This window comes from Phyllobates terribilis, unplaced genomic scaffold, assembly GCF_046119375.1.
Source record: "Phyllobates terribilis strain yellow unplaced genomic scaffold, ASM4611937v1 Scaffold_1__5_contigs__length_1240528914, whole genome shotgun sequence".
Lineage (NCBI taxonomy): Eukaryota > Metazoa > Chordata > Amphibia > Anura > Dendrobatidae > Phyllobates > Phyllobates terribilis.
In genome coordinates, this window is record NW_027362761.1 from 438,274,590 (window position 1) to 438,296,208 (window position 21,619).

The 21,619-nt window shown below is 46.0% G+C and overlaps 1 protein-coding gene across 6 annotated transcripts in view; it reads left to right on the forward strand.

Annotated features, from left to right (window-relative positions):
• NUDT12 (nudix hydrolase 12) overlaps nt 1-21,619 on the forward strand; it is a 57,336-nt gene that overhangs the window by 23,584 nt on the left and 12,133 nt on the right. For all 6 annotated transcript variants that reach the window (XR_012320045.1, XM_073677649.1, XM_073677657.1 and 3 more), the window contains one exon: nt 20,707-20,820. Coding sequence is in view for 5 of the 6 variants with exons in the window: in XM_073677649.1 (XP_073533750.1) it covers nt 20,707-20,820 (114 nt within the window). In the remaining variant the exon portion in view is untranslated. The remainder of the gene's footprint in view (nt 1-20,706; nt 20,821-21,619) is intronic.

The window sequence follows — 21,619 nt, forward strand, 5'->3', positions numbered from 1 at the left end:
ACAAAGGAGCGGGGAGCGAAGGACCCGGGCGGGGAAGCCGGCAGTGAAAAGACTTCACCGCCGGCTTTCCCGTTCTGTGCTGCGCTTTCCCGCCGGTTATTTCAAATGAACAGCTGAGGTATCAGGTGATGCCGATCAGCTGTTCATTTGAAGTCGCCGCGGTGCCCTCAGAGGGTTCATGTGAGTTCATGCTTGACTGCATTGCATGAACTCACATGAACTTTCCCACGGTCTCACAGGTCAGCCTCACCTCCCAGACCCGTCATGATTGGTGTGTGCGGGTGTCTGTGCGTGTGTCTGCGAGTGTGTGTGGGGTGTCTGTGCGATGTCTGCGGGTGTGGGCGGTGTCTGTGAGATGTGTGCGCGGTGTCTGTGCGATGTGTCTGTGCGATGTCTGCGAGTGTGTGCGGGTGTGCGCGGTGTCTGTGCAATGTCTGGGGGTGTGTGCGGTGTCTGTGCGATGTCTGCGGGTGTGCGCGGTGTCTGTGCGATGTGTGCGGGTGTGTGCGTGCAGGCAGACATAGGCCGATGTGACACTACACTCCCATCGGCCTATGTCTGTCCCCCGTCCACTCCTGCCAGCAGGATCAGCTCGATGGGAGCAGTAGTTCCCATCAGCCTGATCCTGCTATATAAATTGCCCTACTGTGTCCCCAATAAATGTTAAATACATGTCATTGGTGGCCAGTGGTTACCTACAATAAATTAGTTCATACATTACCTGTCCCCGCCGATTGCCACCTAAAATAAAGTAAAAATAAAAAACTACACCTATACTCACCTAGACACCTAATTCCCCGAAGCCATCGATCTCCTGTAATAAAATATAAAATAATAAACCACAACCTTATCCTTACCCCTCCGTAGTAGTCCACGAGTGTCCCACGAAGATCTCCAGTTCAGAGCAGCCACATAGAATGTGACCGCTCTGAACCACTGCCGCCGCTAGAATGATGGGGCCGTAAAGCAGCCCCGTCATTGCATAAGCGGGTTCACCGGAGTTCAGGCAGCGCTGCTCCGGTTAGCTGCTTTACGGCCCTGCTGTATCGTGAGAAATTCCCACGGTACAGCAGTGCCGTAAAGGAGGTCTCCGGAGCTGCGCTGACTGAATGCACTCCGGTGACCTCAGTCAGTGGCTCCCGCTGCCGGGAGCGGACGTGTTCCCGGCAGCGTGAGCTTACAGCAGCCATGCACAGCTGTCACCATCTCCAGATGTGACAGCTGTGCATGGGAGATCAGCGCAGGAACGTGGACAGGTAACTATTTTTTTTTAGTAAACTAAGAATTAAATAAAATGGTGTGGTTTATTTCAAATAAATTATTTTTTTCTTGGTGTAGTGTGTGTTTTTTCTTTTTAACACTTTGTAGGTTAGTAATGGGGGTGTCTTATAGACGCCCATCATTACTAACCTGGGCTTCATGGCAGCTGGCGCTGACATGAACCCCAGCCCTATTACCCCCTGCCACCGCACCAGGGCAGCGTGGAAGAGCGAGGCTAAGTGCCAGAATTGGCGCATCCTATGGATGCGCCATTTCTGGGGCGGCTGATGGCTGGTGTTTCTAGCCTGGGAGGGGGCCAATATTCATGGCACCCTTCCTGGGCTATTAATATCAGCCCCCAGCTGTCTGCCTAGCCTTTGCTAGCTATTAAAATAGGGGGGACCCCACGTCATTTTTTTGGGGGGGTCCCCCATTTTAATAGCTAGTAAAGGCTATGTATTCAGCTGGGGGCTGATATTAGTAGTCTGGGAAGCTCCGTGGGTATTACCCCCTTCCCAGGCTTCAAACATCTGCCCCAGCTGTCTGCTTAACCTCCGCTAGAGACTAAAATTAAGGGGAACACCAATTTTTTTTTAAATAAATCCTTTATTTTAACACTAAATGACAAGTACAGTAATCAACACTGTCACTGTACTTCATATATATGTGACTGACATGTTTCTATCTATCTAATCTATGTATGATTCTCTATTCCTTCTATTCTAAATTGTCGGGTACAGATGCTGAATTGCCGGCCGGCTTTTTTAAAGAGACGGTGCATGAAAACACTATTATTTTTTTAAATAAATCCTTTACACTAAATGACAAGTACAGTAAGCAACACTGTCACTGTACTTCATATATATGTGACTGACATGTTTCTATCTATCTAATCTATGTATGATTCTCTATTCCTTCTATTCTAAATTGTCGGGTACAGATGCTGAATTGCCGGCCGGCTTTTTTAAAGAGACGGTGCACGAAAACACTATTATATTTTTTAATAAATCCTTTACACTAAATGACAAGTACAGTAAGCAACAATGTCACTGTACTTCATATATATGTGACTGACATATTTCTATCTATCTAATCTATGTGTGAAGCTCTATTCTTTCTGTTGTAAATTGTCGGGTACCGGTGTATGCCGCTGATGAAAATGGATGATAGTAATGTTGTTGTTGTATGCCTTATGTTTATGAGTGACAGTTTTCCTGCTATATACCTGCATGTCATAAGAATTTCAATTAAAAAAAGGACCATGTTAAATTCAAATCTGTTTTTTTTTAATTTTTACCGGTGTTTGGTATGCGTTGGAAAAGGGGTAGTCTTATACGGTGAATATATCCTAAACTCTATATTTTAACAGGAAAGTAGGGGGGTCGTCTTATACACCAGGTCGTCTTATACGCCGGAATATACGGTATATCTTTTCATGGGACAACATTGAAAATGTGACACTTTGATACAATGTAAAGTAGTCAGTGTACAGCTTGTATAACAGTGTAAATTTAGTGTGCCCTGTAAATAACTCAACACACAGCCATTAATGTCTAAACCACTGTCAATAAAAGTGAGTATGTCCCTACGTGAAAATGGCCAAATTGTACCCAAAGTGACAATACTTGGCCACCATTATTTTCAAGCACTGCCTTAAGTCTCTTGGGCATAGAGTTCACTAGATCTTTACAGGTTGCCACTAGAATCCTCTTCCACTCCTCCATGACGACATCACGGAGCAGGAGGATATTAGAGACCTTGCATTCCTCCACCTTCTGTTTGAGGATGCCTCACAGATGCTCAGTAGGGTTTAGCTCTAAAGATATGCTTGGCCAGTCCAGCACCTTTACCCCTCAGTTTCTTTAGCAAGTCCGTGGTCGTCTTGGAGGTGTGTTTGGGGTCGTTATCATGTTGGAATACTGCCCCGTTGCCCAGTTTCCGAACGGAGGGGATCATGCTGTGCTTCAGTATGTCACATGACATGTTGGCATTCAAGGTTCCCTCAATGAACTGTAGCTCCCCACAGCCGGCAACACTCATGCAACCCGAAACTATGACACTCTCACCACCATGCTTGACTGTAGGCAAGACACAATTGTCTTTGTACTTCTCACCTGGTTCCCGCCACACATGCTTGACACCATCTGAAACAAATAAGTTTATCTTGGTCTCATTAGATCACAGGACTTGGTTCCAGTAATCCATGTCCTTAGTCTGCTTGTCTACAGCAAACTGTTTGCGAGTTTCATTCTGCATTGTCTTTATAAGAGGCTTCCTTCTGGGACGACAGCCATGCAGACCAATTTGATGCAGTATGTGGTGTATAGTCTGAGCACTGACATGCTGACCTCCCCACCTCTTTATCCTCTGCAGCAATGCTGGCAGCACTCATTCGTCTACTTTGAAAAGACAAACTCTGGATATGACGCTGAGCACATGCACTCAACTCCTTTGGTTGACCATGACGAGGCCAGTTCTGAGTGGAACATGTCTTGTTAAACCACTGTATGGTCTTGCCCACTGTGCTGCAGTTTAGTTTCTGGGTGTTGTCACTCGTCTTATAGCCTAAGCCAACATTATGTAAACCAATAAATATTTTTTTCAGATCCTCAGAGAGTTTTTTGCCATGAGGTGGTGCCTGAGAGAGTGTGAGAGCGATAACACCAAATGTAACACACCTGCTCCCCATTCACACCTCAGACCTTGTAACACTAATGAGTCACATGACACCAGAGAGGAAAAATGGCTAATTGGGCGCAATTTGGCCATTTTCACATAGGGATGTATTCACTTTTGTTGCCTGCGATTTAGACAGTAATGGCTGTGTGTTTAGTTATTTAGAGGGCACACCAAATTTACACTGTTATACAAGCTGTACACTGTCTACTTAATATTGTGTCAACGTGTCATATGTTCAGTGTTGTCCCATGAACAGATATAATAAAATATTTACAAAAATGTGAGGAGTGTACTCACTTTTGTAAGATACTGTATATCACACAAAATAGTTAATAAATAACATTTACCAAACGTCTAATTTACTTCAGCATCATTTTTGAAACACAATATTTTTTGTTAGGAAGTTAGGAGGGTTAAAAGTTTATCAGCAATTTCTCATTTTTCCAACAAAAATTACAAAACCAATTTTTTTAGGGACCACATCACATTTGAAGTGACTTTGAGGGGCCTATATGTCAGAAAATACCCAAAAGTGACACCATTTTAAAAACTGCACCCCTCAAAGTACTCAAAACCACATTAAAGAGGTTTATTAACCCTTCATGTGCTTCACAGGAATTAAAGCAAGATGAAAGGAAAAAAAAATAAATTAACTTTCCCACAAAAATGTTACTTTAAATTTTACATTTTCTCAAGAGTAACAGGAGAAAATGGACCATATAATTGTTGTGCAATTTCTCCTGAGTATGCCGATACCCCATATGTGGTAGAAAACTACTGTTTAGGATCACGGCAGGGCTCAAAAGGGAAGGAGCACCGTTTGACTTTTGGAAAGTAAAATTGGTTGGAATAGATAGTGGACGCCATATTGCGTTTGCAGAGCCCTTGATGTACCTAAACAGTGGAAACCCCCAAGTGACGCCATTTTGGAAACTATACCCCTCAAGGGGTGTAATTTCCAAAATGGGGTTACTGGAAGGAGAATTCTGCTCTTCTGGCACTTAGGGGCTCTGTATATGCAGTCCTCAAACTATTCTACGAAATTTGCTCTCCAAGAGTCAAATAGCTCTCCGACCCTCCCGAGTCTTGCCGTGTGGCTAATTAGTACTGCACAGCCACATATGGAGTATTGCAACGTTCGGCAGAAATTGTGTGACAAATTATGGCATCATTTTTACCCATTTTCCCTTGTAAAAGTGTAAAATCTGGGGCTAAAACAAATTTTTTGTGGTGAAAGTGTAATTATTTTTTCTTCACTGCCCAATAATAAAATTCTGTGACACACCTATGATCACTGCACCCTTAGATGAATTTATTGAGAGGTGTAGTTTGTAAAATGGGGTCACTCACATGTGAGTTTCTGCTGTTCTGGAACCTCAGGGGCTTTGCCAGTGTGACATGAGACCCGCAAACCATAACAGCAAAATCTGCACTCCAATATGGCGCTCCATCCCATCTGAGTTTTGCACTATGCCTCAAAAGTTTTCAACCACTTATGGGGTATTAGCGAACTCGGGAGAAAATGAAGTGTACAATATGTTATGCAATTTATTCTCTTACCCCTTTTGAAAATTAAAAACTTAGGGCCAAACCAACATTTTAGTGAAAAAATGATAATTTTTTCATTTACTCAGCCCAATGTTATACGATTCTGTGAATTGCCTGAGGGTTAAAAATGCTCACTACTCACCTAGATGAATTCGAGAGATATAGTTTCCAAAATGGTTTCACTTGTGGGAAAAATGTGATTTTTTTATTTTCACGGCTCAATGTTATAAAATTCTGTGAAGCACCTGCAGGGTTGTAAGTGCTAACAACACATCTAGATAAATCCCTCTGGGAATTTATCTGCAGGTGTAGTGACGATTTTGACTCCATAGGTGTTTTCCAGAAACAAGTAACAATGGATGTTGCCAACTAAAGGTAAGTGCGGGGTAAGTGCGCAGCTTATAGGCAGGATAAACATGCGCCGAGCCTTACTGCGATCTTCGGGAGGCAAAATGAACAAATCAACAGTAGGTGAAGGATTAATTTTATTTTTTTTTTTACGCCATTCACCATGCGATATAAGTGATTAGACGGCTTTATTTTTCGGGTCAGCATGATTTCAGCAATACCAGATTTAGATCGGATTTTTATGTTTGGCTGCTATCACACACTAAAACGCTTTTTATACAAAATAAAAAAGTTTTTGCATCGCCATATTTTGAGAGCTATAATTTTCTAAATTTCTGTCAACAGAGTCATGTGAGAGCTTGTTTTTTGAGTTGATGTTTTTATTGGTACTATTTTCGGTCACATTACATTTTTTGATTGCTTTCTATTCTGATTTTTGGGAGGCAGAATGAAGAAAAAACAATTCAGGAAAAGGCAGCTTTATTCTTCAGTTCAGTACAATTACAGCAATACCACATTTCTAACATTTTTTTATGTTTTGCCACTTTTCCCACAATAAAAACTATTTTATAGAAAAAAAGAATTGTTTTGCATCACTGTATTCTGACAGGTATATCATTTTTATTTCTCCAATGACGGAGCTGTATGGCGACTTATTTTTGCAGGACAAAATGAAGTTTTCAGTTATAATTTTTTTTTACATTTGACTTTTTGGTATTTTTCGGCTCAAATTGTTAGCGGACACCATGTTGCGTTTGGAGAGCTCCTGTGTGCCTAAACATTGGAGCTCCCCCATAAGTGACCCCATTTTGGAAACTAGACCCCCCAAGGCACCTATCTAGATGCATAGTGAGCACTTGGAACCCCCAAGTGCTTCACAAATTGATCCGTAAAAATGAAAAAGAGGAAAAAAAAATACTTTTTCATTTTACGAATCAATTTGTGAAGCACTTGGGGGTTCCAAGTGCTCACTATGCATCTAGATAGGTGCCTTGGGGGGTCTAGTTTCCAAAATGGGGTCACTTGTGGGGGAGCTCCAATGTTTCGGCACACAGGGGCTCTCCAAACACGACATGGTGTCGGCTAACAAATTGGAACCATGTTGCGTTTGGTGAGCCCCTGTGTGTCCAAACATTGGAGCTCCCCCATAAGTGACCCCATTTTGGAAACTAGACCCCCCAGGGAACTTATCTAGATGTAGTGTATGTGAGTTTGGTGTGCGGTGCGGTGTATACACCACACACACACACACAAACAACCTCACATACACTACAACACACACACCAACCTGACATAGGTTGGTGTGTGTGTTGTAGTGTACGTGAGGTTGTTGTGTGTGTGTGTGTGTGTGTGTGATGTTTTGTATGTCATGCTAGTGTGGGTGAGTTCTGTAGGGAAGGTCAGGATGTGTTTAGTCCGGGGACATGTGATGAATTTTGAAGCATTCATTCAAACACAGTCCCGGTTTATCAGGACACGTTTCACATTGGAAACGGGTGACCTTTCTTATCCCCCTTTTATGGCAGACCCGGCACCTTTTTCTTACCGTGACCTCACCAGGAAAATGTTGCCCTGGTACCACACGGGAGACTCGAGTTCCAGGGGTGCTGAGGCCCGCTTCTTCTTCGCTTCTAAAAATCAGGGCCTTTATCACCGCCTCCTGGAAGTTGAGGAAGGTGTTGGTGGTCTGGCCTGCACATCGTGACAGCACGTATGCGTTATACAGTGCCATTTGAACGATGTGCACGGCCAGTTTTTTATACCAGACTTTCGCCTTCCTCATCGCACTGTAGGGCTGGAGGACTTGATCAGAAAGATCAACTCCCCCCATGTGCTTGTTGTACCCCAGGGCACAGTCCGGTTTGCGGACCGGTGCTGGGGTACCTCTAACGTTGGTGGCCGTGGTGCCGGGACCATGGATTGTGGTCAAGAAAAAGACGTCCCTTTTGTCTTTGTACTTCACCACAACCATGTTGCCGCTACATTGAGCTCGGCTCTCACCCTTTGGGAAAACCTGCTCAATTAGCGTCAAAGGGAGACCCCTCTGGGTTCTGCGCACAGTACCGCAAGCGGCGGTAGCTCTGGCAGAGAGGGACTGAAATAGGGGAATGCTTGTATAAAAGTTATCAACGTATAGATGGTAACCTGTATCAAGCAGTGGGCGGATCAAATCCCACACTATTTTCCCACTTACCTTCAGAGCAGGTGGACATTCTGGCGGCTGAATCCTCGAATCCTTTCCTTCGTAAACTCTAAAGCTGTGAGTGTACCCTGAGGAACTCTCGCACAGCTTGTAGAGCTTTATTCCGTACCTGGCCCTCTTACTGGGCAGGTATTGTCGGAATTGAAGCCTCCCTTTGAAGTGGATGAGGGATTCATCCACAGAAATTTCCCTTTGGGGAACGTACACTTCAGCAAACTTGTTGCTGAAGTGTTCTATGACCGGACGAATTTTGAACAGTCTGTCAAAATTCGGGTCATCGCGGGGAAGGCTGTCCACGTTATCCCTGAAATGTAAAAATTTGTGAATGACCTCAAATCTTTTGCGGGTCATCACCATTCCGAACACTGGAGTTTGATATAAAATATCGGTACTCCAGTATTGACGGATTTCTGGTTTCTTCACAATCCCCATGTGAAGTACCAGTCCCCAATATTTTAACATTTCTACTGAGTCAACGGGACTCCAAGTAGAAAACATTGAATTTGGGTTTGCAGACAAAAATTGTTGGGCGTAAATGTTAGTCTGCTCCACCATGAGACTGACAATGGCCTCAGAGAAATAGACTTTGAAAAAGTCTATTTCCCTGAGGTTTGCTGTCTCAAACTGGATTCCTGATTGGGGAAGGAAATCAGGAATCCGTGGAGCGTAATTTTCAGGGACGGGGGTCCACACGGGGGAACTGGTGCTAGGTTGGGCGTGACTAGCACCAGGTTGAGGGTTACTTACAGATGGCTGTGGGTCTTCTTCCACGGCCTCCGGACGATGCCTTGACCTCTGACGTCGTCTTGGTGTCGGCTCGGTGTCACTTGAGGAGGAAGAATGAGAGGAATAGAGGAACGTGGGGTCCTCTCCCTCACTATCAGCTTCGGAGGCAATAAATGAATATGCCTCCTCAGCTGAGTACGCCCTAGGGCGGGACGGGCGGGACATTTTGTGTGCTGTGGGTAAAAAAAAAAAAATCTAAACTTTATTATTAGTGTGAGTGCTTGGTGTAAATCACGTGTGGGGGCGGTCAGGCGTACGGGGCGCAGGAGGGGGCACGGTCAGGCGTACGGGGCGCAGGAGGGGGCAAGATCAGGCGTACGGGGCGCAGGAGGGGGCACGGTCAGGCGTACGGGGCACAGGAGGGGGCACGGTCAGGCGTACGGGGCGCAGGAGGGGGCACGGTCAGGCATACGGGGCGCAGGAGGGGGCACGGTCAGGCGCCGGGGCACGGTCAGGCGTACGGGGCGCAGGAGGGGGCACGGTCAGGCGTACGGGGCGCAGGAGGGGGCTCGGTCAGGCGCACGGGGTGCAGGAGGGGGCACGCTCAGGCGCACAGGGCGCAGGAGGGGGCACGCTCAGGCGCACGGGGTGCAGGAGGGGGTTGAGGAGATGGAAGAGCAAGCAGCAGCAGCAGGGGGGTGATCACTGGGGCAGGAGCCGGCAGCAGCAAGGGGGGTAGGAGCCGGCAGGCAGTAGCTGGCAGCAGCAGGGGGGGGGGGGTGATCACTCGGACGGGGGGGGCTGGTGATCACTGGGGGGGGGGGTGATCACTGGGGGGGTGAGATCACTAGGACAGGGGGATGGTGGGTGAGATCACAAGGACTGGGGGATGGTGGTGTGATCCCTGGGACTGGGGGATGGTGGTGTGATCACAGGCGCAGGAGATTTACACTGAGCCTGCTGCTGCCTGTGATCACAGTCCACCGGCTGTCAGAAGGAGAGCAGCAGCCGGTGGATGAAGATGCGGGAGAGAGAGCGGAGGGAGCGGTAGGAAATTGGGCTGGGGTGGAGGGGGGGTGGTAGGGGATGAGGGGGGGTGGTAGGGGATGGAGGGGGGGGTCGGGGGCTAAGTGGGGGCTGGAGTGAGACAAGGGGAGAAACAATTACCGGCGGCAGCAATGTGGGGCGGCAGCGGATCGCAGGCAGCGGTGGATCGCAGGCGGCGGGGGTCGCTGGCGGGTCTGGGGTCGACGTCGGCGAGGAATTTGGTTAGCCATTTAAATTTCCTCCTCCACATCTGATTGGAGGGCTAGCGTCACATGGACACTAGCCCCAATCAGATCTGGGGGGGGCAGAGGTGACACTCCCCCACCCCCCCCCCAGCCAATGGCTGATGCTATAAGCATCAGGCCATGCCCAGATTGAAATATTTCACCAATTTTCATTGGTGAAATGTTTCATTCATTCCGATTGGCAGTTTCACTAAAAGTCAAAGTGAAACTACCAATCGGAGGGGTCCCAGGCACGGGGGGGTTAATCCACCCCCCCTGGGGTCAACTTCAGGTTGTCTAGTTGCATCAGCAACTGTGACACCTGAGTGACCCCGCTCGCAGGCGCTGCAGGGGCGCGATCCCTCCATGTCACGCGCGCTGTGACGTGGGTCGGGAACGAACTGTTTTCCGTGTCACAAACGGTGTGACACGGGTCGGGAAGGGGTTAAATCTGTGTACTATTTTTGTTTAGTTTTGTTTTTACATAAATATACATATTTACTGGTATAATATTTTTTCATATTTTTTTATTTAGTGAATTCTTTTTTTTATTTTTTTTTTTTTTAAAAATCGAACTTTTTTTTTACCTTTTTACTTTGTCCCTCTATGGGACTTCAACTTTTATTTCTCTGATAACTGGTCTCATGCATTGAAATACACATGTACTGCAATGCATGAAACCTGTCAGCTTTACACTCGCAAATCGCCTGTTAGACCCTGTTTCTGGCTGGGTCTAACAGGCCACCGTAGCTGGCAGACCCGGAGGTCATCATTTGACCTCCGGCTGCCATGACAACCATCGGCTCCCCGTGATCACGTCGTGGGGGTGAGGAAGGGAACCCACTCCCTCTCACAATCTTCTAAATGCCGTGATCGCTATTGATTGCGGCATCTAGAAGATAATACAGGGTTAACATCATCAGGACCTGAACCAATCAGGCCCTGATGATGTCACCGGTGCAGAGCTAGCATTCGGCACCGGCTCCTGGAGTTGTGTGGGGGTCCCGATCACTGCAAGACCGCAGACTGTAATCAAACGTCGGCTTTGCACAAAGCCCAGCAAGCGCAGACATTTATTTACCGTTGGCGGTCGGGAAAAGGTTAAACAGGAGAAGAATATACAGTAGTGCTTCATAATGAAGTCTTGTATATGTTCTTGGATCAGATCTGAAAAGTGTCTCTAAACTAGAGAAACTGGTGCTTTTTGATCGCTTTTACATGCATTCAAAATAGTCTCTCTCATTATGATGTAATAGTCCCAGATGTGAGATCTGCTACATACAGCTGTACAGCTTGGTATGTAAGACCAAGAAGCTTGCTGAGCTTTAGTTGTGCTGTCAAAGCAGATTCTTAGTATTTGTCAGGCAGTTGATTTTTTATATTGAATAAAAGATGACTATTACACCATATGTGATGTGATAAATGTAGAATTCTGAGCTCAGTTCAACCATACCTTGACAATGGTAAATATTATAGTGATTCCTTCCTCCATGGCTTTCTCTTTGTTTTAGCCTCCAATTAATATAATATGTAGTGGAAACTATTGAGTACTGCAGACTAGCTCATATTTAAGAGAATTGTTAGGTTCCAATACCCCGAAGCCCCGCCGATTACAGTACCTGTCATCAGCTCCAGTGGCGGCCTGATGTCCAGTGAGGCTCTGTTTAATGTGTAATGGCCTCTAGGACAGAGAACTGCAGATCAGCTCCTCTTCAAGATCTTAGCTTTGACCTCTGTTCAATGTGTAGTGGCCACTGCCGTGAACTGCAGATTAGCTGCTATTCAAATTGGTGATGGTCCGACACCCAGTACACCCATAGATCGTCTGTCATCAGCTCCAGCAGCAGCCAGATGTAAATAATGGACAGAGCAGAATAGCACATCTCTGTCCAATGTGTGATGGATGCTGCCGAGAATTGCAGATCAGCTTCTATTTGCAGCAGTTTTATATTCTTTTAAAGAGATCTGCAGTTCTCTTCAGTGGCTACTACATATTGAACAGAGCTGTGCTGTTCTGCTTCATCCATTCTTTACATCAAGACTGCCGCCTGAGCTGATTACAGCTGATCGGTAGGGATCCCAGGTATTGGACCTCCATAAATCTGATATTGTTAACCTATCCTAGAGATAGCTTAGCAATATCATATGCCCGGACCACCCTTTGGTAGTGAGTCGGTCGACAGTGGTAGGGGTACTCGGATACCGGGATGGATGGGTTACTTTTGTGGGGATCACGGTTGGTCGGTTCCCGGTTCCGTGCACTGGACCGTCAGTAAAGGAATGGGGGTCAGGATGATGGGAGAATTGTATCCTGACGCCTCCTGTGGTAACTGGTAAAATCGGTTACCAGCGCTGTGTATGGTTGCTGAGGTGATCGGCATACGGCTTGTACTAATGCTTTAGGCAGTAATGTGAAAATAGGCACACACACACACACACATTGTCTTTGTTTCAGTATCTTTCTTTTACTGATGTCCGGTAACAGGTACAGTTCAGGAGGGTAACCAGGTTTTCTGTGCAGGTAGAGATATTCACTCTGGAGATTTGTGAGGCCTCCTCTAACAATGTGTGCGTTGTTTGGGATCAGTCCTGCCTTAAGCTGAACGTGCCACCTTCACTTTCTTTGGGGTCCTTCTCCACAACTGACAATGAGGACCTTTCCTTGGGGCTACCAATTCTCTTTCTGGGCCCCTGGTCCTATACTTGGTCAAGTTTGGCAACTCTTTCCCCTTCTTCTTCAGGAGGAGTAGATCCTCCTGATCTGTCCGGGTTTTCTATGCTATTCCTGAATTAATAGCAATCTCGGACTCCGGTGTCCGGGTGAGCTAAAGGGATAATAGTTTTATCTCTTTCTTTCTCCTTCTAGCCACCGTCCCTCTCTCAAGGGGGCTTCACAACACAGACCTGTTTCCTAGTTCAGGGCTTAACTGGTCCTCAGCCAACAGCTCTCTGTGTCTCTCTCCTCCTTCACCCGTCTTTAGACCAACTGCCGCTTTGCTGTTTCCCTGGAAACTGACTCCTCCCCTCAGACCTGGGGTGGAAGGTGTTGTGTGTCCGCAAGTGTACATCTCTCCCTGCACCTATGGATCCTGTGGTAATCCCCCGCAGGGGTGCCACATTCCCCCCTAGTTAACTTCAGTCCTCCGGGACTGAAACATTTTTTTTTTTTTAACAAAGATAACATAACATTAACTTTTATATTTGTAATTTGAACAGAGTCTCAAAAATAAAATTTACAAAAACCAGGGATAATGAGAAAGATGGATAACCAGTCCATACAACGCTAGTCAATCTGCTGCAGGCTGTTAAAGGGAAAGTGTTTTTGCCACCACCAGTCCTGTGGCTTCGGTCCATTTTTAAAAATTTGCAAAAAGTTTCATATGTCCAAACAGGTAAAGTCTCTGTAGGCTTAAAGATTCAAATAGACTTAATAATTCACAATACACAACAAAACATTTACTACGTGGGCCTCGGCGCAAGGGTCCTAGGTACTGCAGGGGCCTCTCCCGGTCATAAGCACTGTAGGCCCTTTGGCCCTGGGGTCACCTATTGGCCAAGATTTTGCACTCCCTAGACAGCTTCTTACGCCAACTCTACTCACCCCCTTTTTTTTTTATATGTTGTGTAACCTATTTTGGTCTACTCGTCACCCTTCTATGTACTGACTAACTACATATTTACATTTTTTAACCTATTTACATTTCCCACTTGTTATGGTATACTCCCTGTATCTGAGTGGTGGGTGTCCAAAATGAATACGTGATGACCTCCGTAAAACTGGTATCCCACTGGTGCGTAAGCCTGGTGTGGAGCGAACACTACTTACTGACTCATGTGTTGGTCTACATAGCACAGGTATGCCGGAGTGTCTTCCCACTCCCCTAGTGGGAATGGCAGGTACACCTATTGCAGGATTCCCTGGCTTGGCTACAGCGGGTGGTTCTTCTTCTCTTGATCCTTCTACTGGTTGTGGGAATGTCAACATGGGAATTAAATATGCTCCTTCTATTTGGGGCCAATCTGCGGGTAACTCTCCTAAGATTGTCTTAATTTTCCTTGGCGTCTCTTCTTCTGGTATGGGACAAGGGATATACTCTTTTTGTTGTAAGGGTTGAGGACACTTCTTTAAGTGGTCTCGGGACCCTGTTGCTGTTGTTTTTCCGTTATCCTTGCTGATTAGACAGGTTTTCTGGTTGTCAAAATTGGATGGTAATACAGTGTATGGTTCTTCTTCCCATTGATTATCTAGCTTATGAAGTCTCTTTTTCCTTTTCAAAACCAATTCTCCGGGGGTTAACGGGATTCCTTGTGTTTTTTTATTGAAATTGGTTTCTTGTCTTTCTCTGGATTTTGCTAGACGTTTCTCAACACACTCCTGTATTTTCTTGTATTGTTCTGTTCTTCTACTATCCCAATCTGCACTTGAGTGGTCTTCCTCAGGAACTACAATGCCCATTTCAAAGTCCACTGGCAATTTTCCTGGTCTCGCTCTCATCAAGTATGCCGGGGTACAATTAGTTGAGCTTACTGGGATGTTGTTATAGATGTCAATAAGATCTGGTAATTTCTCTGGCCATCTGTTTCTGTCTTCCAAGGGTAGAGTCTTCAGCAGTTCTATTACCACGTGATTCATTTTTTCGCACATTCCGTTAGTTTGGGGATGGTAAGGCGTGGTACGAATTTTCTTGCATCCGTACAAGCTACAGAACTCTTGAAATATTTCCGCTTCAAACGCAGGACCCTGATCTGTCAATACCTGTTCTGGATATCCATGTGGCCTGCAGAAATAAGCTTGAAAGGTTCTTGCTGCTGTCTGAGCTGTCAAATCCTTCACAGGAGCTACCACTAGGAATCTGGAATAGTGGTCCACCATGGTAAGAGCATAAGTATAGCCTGATCTACTGGGTGTGAGTTTGACATGATCCAAGGCTACTAGTTCCAAGGGCTGTTTGGTTATGATAGGCTGGAGTGGTGCTTTCTGGTTGCTACGATCTCCTCTTCTTAATGAGCATGGGCCACAATTTTTACACCATTTTTCTATGGAAGACCTCATGCCAATACAATAAAACCTCTCACGTAACAGTATTTCCAGTTTTCTCCATCCAAAGTGTCCTGCTCCATTATGGTACGCTTCCAATACCATTTGGATGTCTCTCTTTGGAACCACAACTTGCCATACCATTTCATGTGTCCTTGGATTGATATACCGTCTGCACAATTTGGTTTTTATAGATAAATAACCTGCTTCTTTCTTTCCACAGGTATTGGGCCTCTGGGGGAGCATTCTTCTCAATTTTGGAATCCGGTTGGGTTACCAGCCTCTTCACTAGGCTCACTGCCGGATCGCTGTCTTGGGTTTCTTTCCATCCATAATGAGGCAGCAGGTTTAGTGCAACATCCTGACGGTTCTGGTAGATATGGGTTTCTGTCATTTTCCATTTTCTACTTTTATGGAAAGCTGGAAGTTCTATTTCCTCCAAGTCATCTGTTTCTTCTTCAAGCCCTTGCAAATGTACTTGAGGGTTTCTGGAGAGGGCATCAGCATTTGCATTTCCACGGCCTGTTCGGTACTTGATGGTAAAGTCGTAGTTCGATAGCCGGGCCATCCAGCGCTGCTCCAATGCACCAAGCTTTGCAGTGTCCAAGTGTGTTAGCGGATTATTGTCCGTAAAGATAGTAAATTTTGAAGCTGCTAAGTAATGCTTGAACCTCTCCGTGACTGCCCAGACCAAGGCCAGGAACTCCAACTTAAAAGAGCTGTAATTTTCTGGGTTCCTCTCGGTAGGTCAAAGTCTTCTACTGGCATAGGCAATTACTCTTTCCTTGCCTTCTTGTATTTGGGACAGTACTGCTCCCAGGCCTACATTACTTGCATCCGTGTAGAGGACAAATGGTAGGTTATAATCTGGGTACGCCAAGATTTCCTCACCGGTCAGGGCCTGTTTCATTTGTTGGAAGGAGTCTTCTTGTTTCTTTCCCCATTCCAACGGCGGCTCTGCAGACCTTCTCTTCTTAGCTTGGCCTACTAGAAGATCTTGTAGGGGCGCTGCCATCTTCATGTAGCCCTTAATAAATCTTCTGTAATACCCAACCAAACCTAAGAACTGACGTACCTCTCTGACGGTGGTTGGCCTCTGCCAGTCCTGGATCGCGGTCACTTTATCCGGATCTGGTGCTACGCCATCCGCACTGACCACATGCCCTAGGTATTGGACTTTTGGCTTCAGCAGGTAACATTTAGATGGTTTGAGTTTCATTCCATACTTTGTTAGAGTTGTAAATACCTCCACCAGGTGTTCAGATGTTCTTCATAGGTTTTGGAATACACTATGATGTCATCCAGATATAAAAGTACCGTCTCAAAATTCCGGTGTCCCAGGCAGCACTCCATGAGTCTCTGAAACGTCCCCGGTGCATTGCATAGCCCAAATGGCATGCTATTGAATTCGCATAGGCCCATTAGTGTTGTGAATGCTGTTTTCTCCCGGTCTTCTTCTGCAACGGAGACCTGCCAATACCCACTAGTGAGATCTAATGTGGAGAAATACTTAGCAGTCTTTAATGCAGCAAGAGACTCCTCTATCCGGGGTAACGGGTAAGCATCTTTATGAGTAATCTTATTGACCTCCCTGTAATCCACACACATCCTCATAGTGCCATCCTTCTTTCTGACTAAGACTAAGGGGGCTGCCCAGGGACTACAGCTATCTCTCATAACCCCGGCCTCCTTCATGTCCTGCAGCATCTCTTTAGCACACTGGTAGTAGTTTGGTGGGATGGGTCTATGTCTCACTTTAATCGGGGGATGATCTCCTGTGGGTATGTGATGGCGTACCCCTTTTATCCTCCCAAAATCTAATGGATGCTTACTGAATACTTAGCTAAACTCTTGTACTACCCGGTAAACTCCTTGCTTCTGGTGGTCGGGAGTGGCATCAGTCCCTATGTGCAACTGCTGACACCACTCCTCCAGCTGTCCCTTGGGGTTGTTGTCCTCTGCCTGACTTGATGGGGGCAAGGGCTCTAGTGTCTGTATGTTGTTATTACTGACAGTGTACAGCTTTGCTACAGTAGCATACCGGGGTAGTTTCACTTCTTCCTCACCACAATTCAACACACGGATTGGTACTCTTCCCCTGCGTACATCCACCACCCCTCTAGCTGTCAGCAGTGTAGGTCTATGCTCTGAATATACCGGTTCTACAACTGCCTGGTATTCCTTTCTTCTGATACCCACAGCTGCTCGACACCATATCATCATTTCACTGTTTGGTGGTAATACAATGGGAAACGGGTCCGTTACCCGAGCACTGCCAATCTCCCCCCCCAGACAGATTTACCTGTTGCTTGTGAATTAAGGCACGGATTTCTCTTTGAAGGACTCTCCTCGCCCAATGCCAGCAGTCTCTGTAATCTGTTGGAGTTAAAACATCACTTCTTCAAGGCAGTTTTCAATCACATTAGTACCAAGCACCATGTAAGGACTTTTGTTATTGGGGTCATCTTCTACCACACATAACCCTTGGCCTCTCAACTCCACCCTCCCCAGCTTTATTGTCACTTCTCTAAACCCCACCTGATTCAGTGGTTGACCATTAGCTGCTAAAATGACAAGACTAGAGTCTGGGGGGCTAAGATCAGCATCAGACCAAAATTGCTTGTAAAGGATATGTGGGATGGTGGTGATTTGTGACCCAGTGTCCAATAGGGCCGATGTGGGGATTCCTTCTAGCGTAATGTTGAGGTACGGGCGGCCTCCCACATACCGACTACGCCAGTCATATGGGCCCTGCCGTTTTATTCCTGGGGATTGGCCCGCGGACCCAGGAATCTCGGGTTTAAATGACATCCTCTTGCAAAGTGAACCGGTTTGTTGCAACGAAGGCAAACAGGTTGTCCTGAAGAATCCGTGTGGTCGGTGGCTCTGCGTCGGAATGGTGCGTTGGTCCCCTGAACGGGCGACTTGTTGATCTCCTCCACGGGCGACATGGCTCTGCGTCGGAATGGTGCGTTGGTCCCCTGCACGGGCGACATGAGCTTTCTTCTCATCCACGGAACATCCTCAGGGGATTCAGCTAACTGGATTTTGCTTGGTGGTTGTGCCTCCGGTCTGGCTTGCAAGAGTTTTAACACGTAGTCCATGTTTTTGGTCAATTGTAACACCTGATTACGTAGGTCATCAGCAGATTCGGGTACGACAGCTTGTCCTACCGCTTCTACAGAGTTTTTAGGGGTAGGCTCTAAGTTCATATGAGAGGTATTAACCTGCCAGGATGGGATTGCAGGTTTTGCAGGTAATGGGTCTCGTAGTACAGTTATAGCACGGTCCTTTAAGGTATTAAAATCCACATCTGGATGATCTAGGACCCACATGTGCACCTGCTGACAGTGAAAGTCTGACCTCAAGCCATTCATAAACTGTTCTGCAAGCAATTTATCTTCGTCTTGCACACTTGCTGGATCTACCTGTTTTATGGACCGGAGTGCTGCTTGTAAACGTAGGGCAAAGTCTCTGATGGTATCTTGCGGTCTCTGCTTGCATTGGTAGGATAGCATCCTTAGTTCAGACTGTGTGCCTTTTTCAAAAGCAGCTTTGAGCTTATCAAACACATTTTCTATAGAGTCTCCATCAGCATCGCTCCAAGTCTCAGCTTCTAGCTCCGCTGCACCTATTAATTGTCCCTGCACAACGGAGGCTCGCTGCTTTCCTGTCATTGCATACATGTCCAGCACCGCACACATTTTACGTTTGAAAACTGCTAAGGTACCGGGTTTACCTTCATACGTCGGTAACCATTTGGCCCCCGGTACATACGGCAAGGCAATTGGCATTATCGGGGCCATCTTTCCAGATGCTGCGGCTCCTTCACCAGCTGAGGAACCGGCTGCTGCTGCGTCTTGGGCATCCCCTCCCTCAAGGTCTCGGATATTGTTTGCTTCACTCATGACGGTGCCCCCCTAGTTAACCATTGCCAGCCGCTACGATTAACTCCTTTGGTCATCGATGACTAAAAAAAAAAAAGGCAGGGCTATCCTCTCTCTCTTTTAGCCGCGCCCCCGCGACTCTCTCCGCTCTGTGACGCAGTTTAATTTCTCTATGGCGCAGTAATGACGGCCCGTTTTACAGTACACAAACTTCCAATAAAGTCCAATTTAAGCACACAGTACCCGGTTCTACCATGCCCGGTATCCTGTTCGTGACGCCAAACTGAGTCGGTCGACAGGGGTAGGGGTACTCGGATACCGGAATGGATGGGTTACTTCTGTGGGGATCACGGTTGGTCGGTTCCCGGTTCCGTGCCCTGGACCGTAAGTAAAGGGATGGGGGTCAGGATGATGGGAGAATTGTATCCTGACGCCTCCTGTGGTAACTGGTAAAATCGGTTACCAGCGCTGTGTATGGTTGCTGAGGTGATCGGCATACGGCTTGTACGAACGCTATAGGCAGTAATGTCAAAATAGGCACACACATTAAGTCTTTGTTTCAGTACCTTTCTTTTACTGATGTCCGGTAACAGGTACAGTTCAGGAGGGTAACCAGGTTTTCTGTGCAGGTAGAGATATTCACTCTGGAGATTTGTGAGGCCTCCTCTAACAATGTGTGCGTTGTTTGGGATCAGTCCTGCCTTAAGCTGAATGTGCCACCTTCACTTTCTTTGGGGTCCTTCTCCACAACTGACAATGAGGACCTTTCCTTGGGGCTACCAATTCTCTTTCTGGGCCCCTGTTCCTATACTTGGTCAAGTTTGGCAACTCTTTCCCCTTCTTCTTCAGGGGGAGTAGATCTTCCTGATCTGTCCGGGTTTTCTATGCTATTCCTGAATTAATAGCAATCTCGGACTCCGGTGTCCGGGTGAGCTAAAGGGATAATAGTTTTATCTCTTTCTTTCTCCTCCTAGCCTCTGTCCCTCTCTCTAGGGTGCTTCACAACTCAGTCCAGTTTCCTAGTTCAGGGCTTAACTGGTCCCAGCCAACAGCTCTCAGTCTCTCTCTTCCTTCACCCGTCTGTAGACCAACTGCCGCTTTGCTGTCTCCCTGGAAACTGACTCCTCCCCTCAGACCTGGCGTGGAAGGTGTTGTGTATCCGCAAGTATACATCTCTCCCTGCATCTATGGATCCTGTGGTAATCCCCCGCAGGGGTGCCACAGTAGCATTGGAACACCTATCAAAAACTTTGGTATCTTTTATTTGGTAATAAACTTTTCAAAGTTGACCCATTTATATGACAGCAAAGCTAACAAAGACCATTTTCAGACTGAGGTTCTTTCAAGACATGATGCTGAGTGCTGACCCTCCATCCAGACAGAAGCCATGCATGGCCACTTTCATAGTTTAATTGTCATGTTAGTGGATCCTTTTATCACAAAGCACAGCTGCTGCAGAGACTATTTCATAAGACATCTTCATGTCAACATGGAGGTCATCTTCAGAATGAGGTTCTGCAGCATCTACTTAATACTGTCTGCCATTACCCATACACCAATTACAGGGTGTCTAGTTTGATATCAGAACAATTATAGACCTGTATTATAAGACTATGACTGTTCTATACTGTGTTCTTGTAAGGGCAAAATTGGTGAACAGCACAGATAAATAGTAAAGCTGAGGTTATTGCAGTAAGTAAATAGAACATAAAATACTTGTTGCTTTATCTACTTTTACTCATCCAGATCCTGTGGTGATAATGCTCATCATTCACCCTGACGGAAACCACTGTCTTCTGGGGAGAAAGAACATATTTCCTCCTGGCATGTTCTCTTGTTTAGCAGGATTCATTGAACCAGGTAATATATATCGTGAACATGTGAATGTTATATATAGTTACATATATACATGGAAACCGTTTTGGCAGCATCAATTTACTCCCACACACAAAAACATACTGATATCTAGGGAGACAAGTGAATTAGACCATGAGCCCCACTAGGGAGAGGAACAGATGTCATTGTACTCCATGCAACTTCAGAAAATATTCTGTTAGCGTTTTTATTTTGCATCCTATATTTAACTGCACACAGATGAACAGAGCACTTAAAACATCTGCATATGACTCTGCCAAGATGTCTCTGAATATCTTTCCAGAGTCTGATAATAATGCAGCTACAGGAGATGGGACCAGTCTCTACATAGGGAAGGCAGAGATGGTTTCTTGTCTCAGACTTACTTATCATTGTATACATAGCACTGAATAAATGCTGTATACAGTTCAAGAAGCAGTCATAACGCTTCCCGATCCTGCGATCACATGATCGTCAGGTTCTAGGCAAATAGCTGCAGGAGCTGCTGTGTCCTAATCAGCTAATCAGCTCTGCTGAGTTTATGTTATGAGGTTGCATTTCTACTGTAACTGGAGCCAATATGTCAGCCCAAGTAACAGGATACATCAGTAATTTAAAAAAAAGTTACATTTCTCTCAACCTGTCCACAAAATGTTGTTCGATAACAGTATAAAGAATATTAAGTGTAAAAACAAAATAAAGAAAGCAAAACTATATACACTGCGCAAAAAAATAAGGGAAACACTTAAATAACACATCCTAGATCTGAATGAATGAAATATTCTCATTGAATACTTTGTTCTGT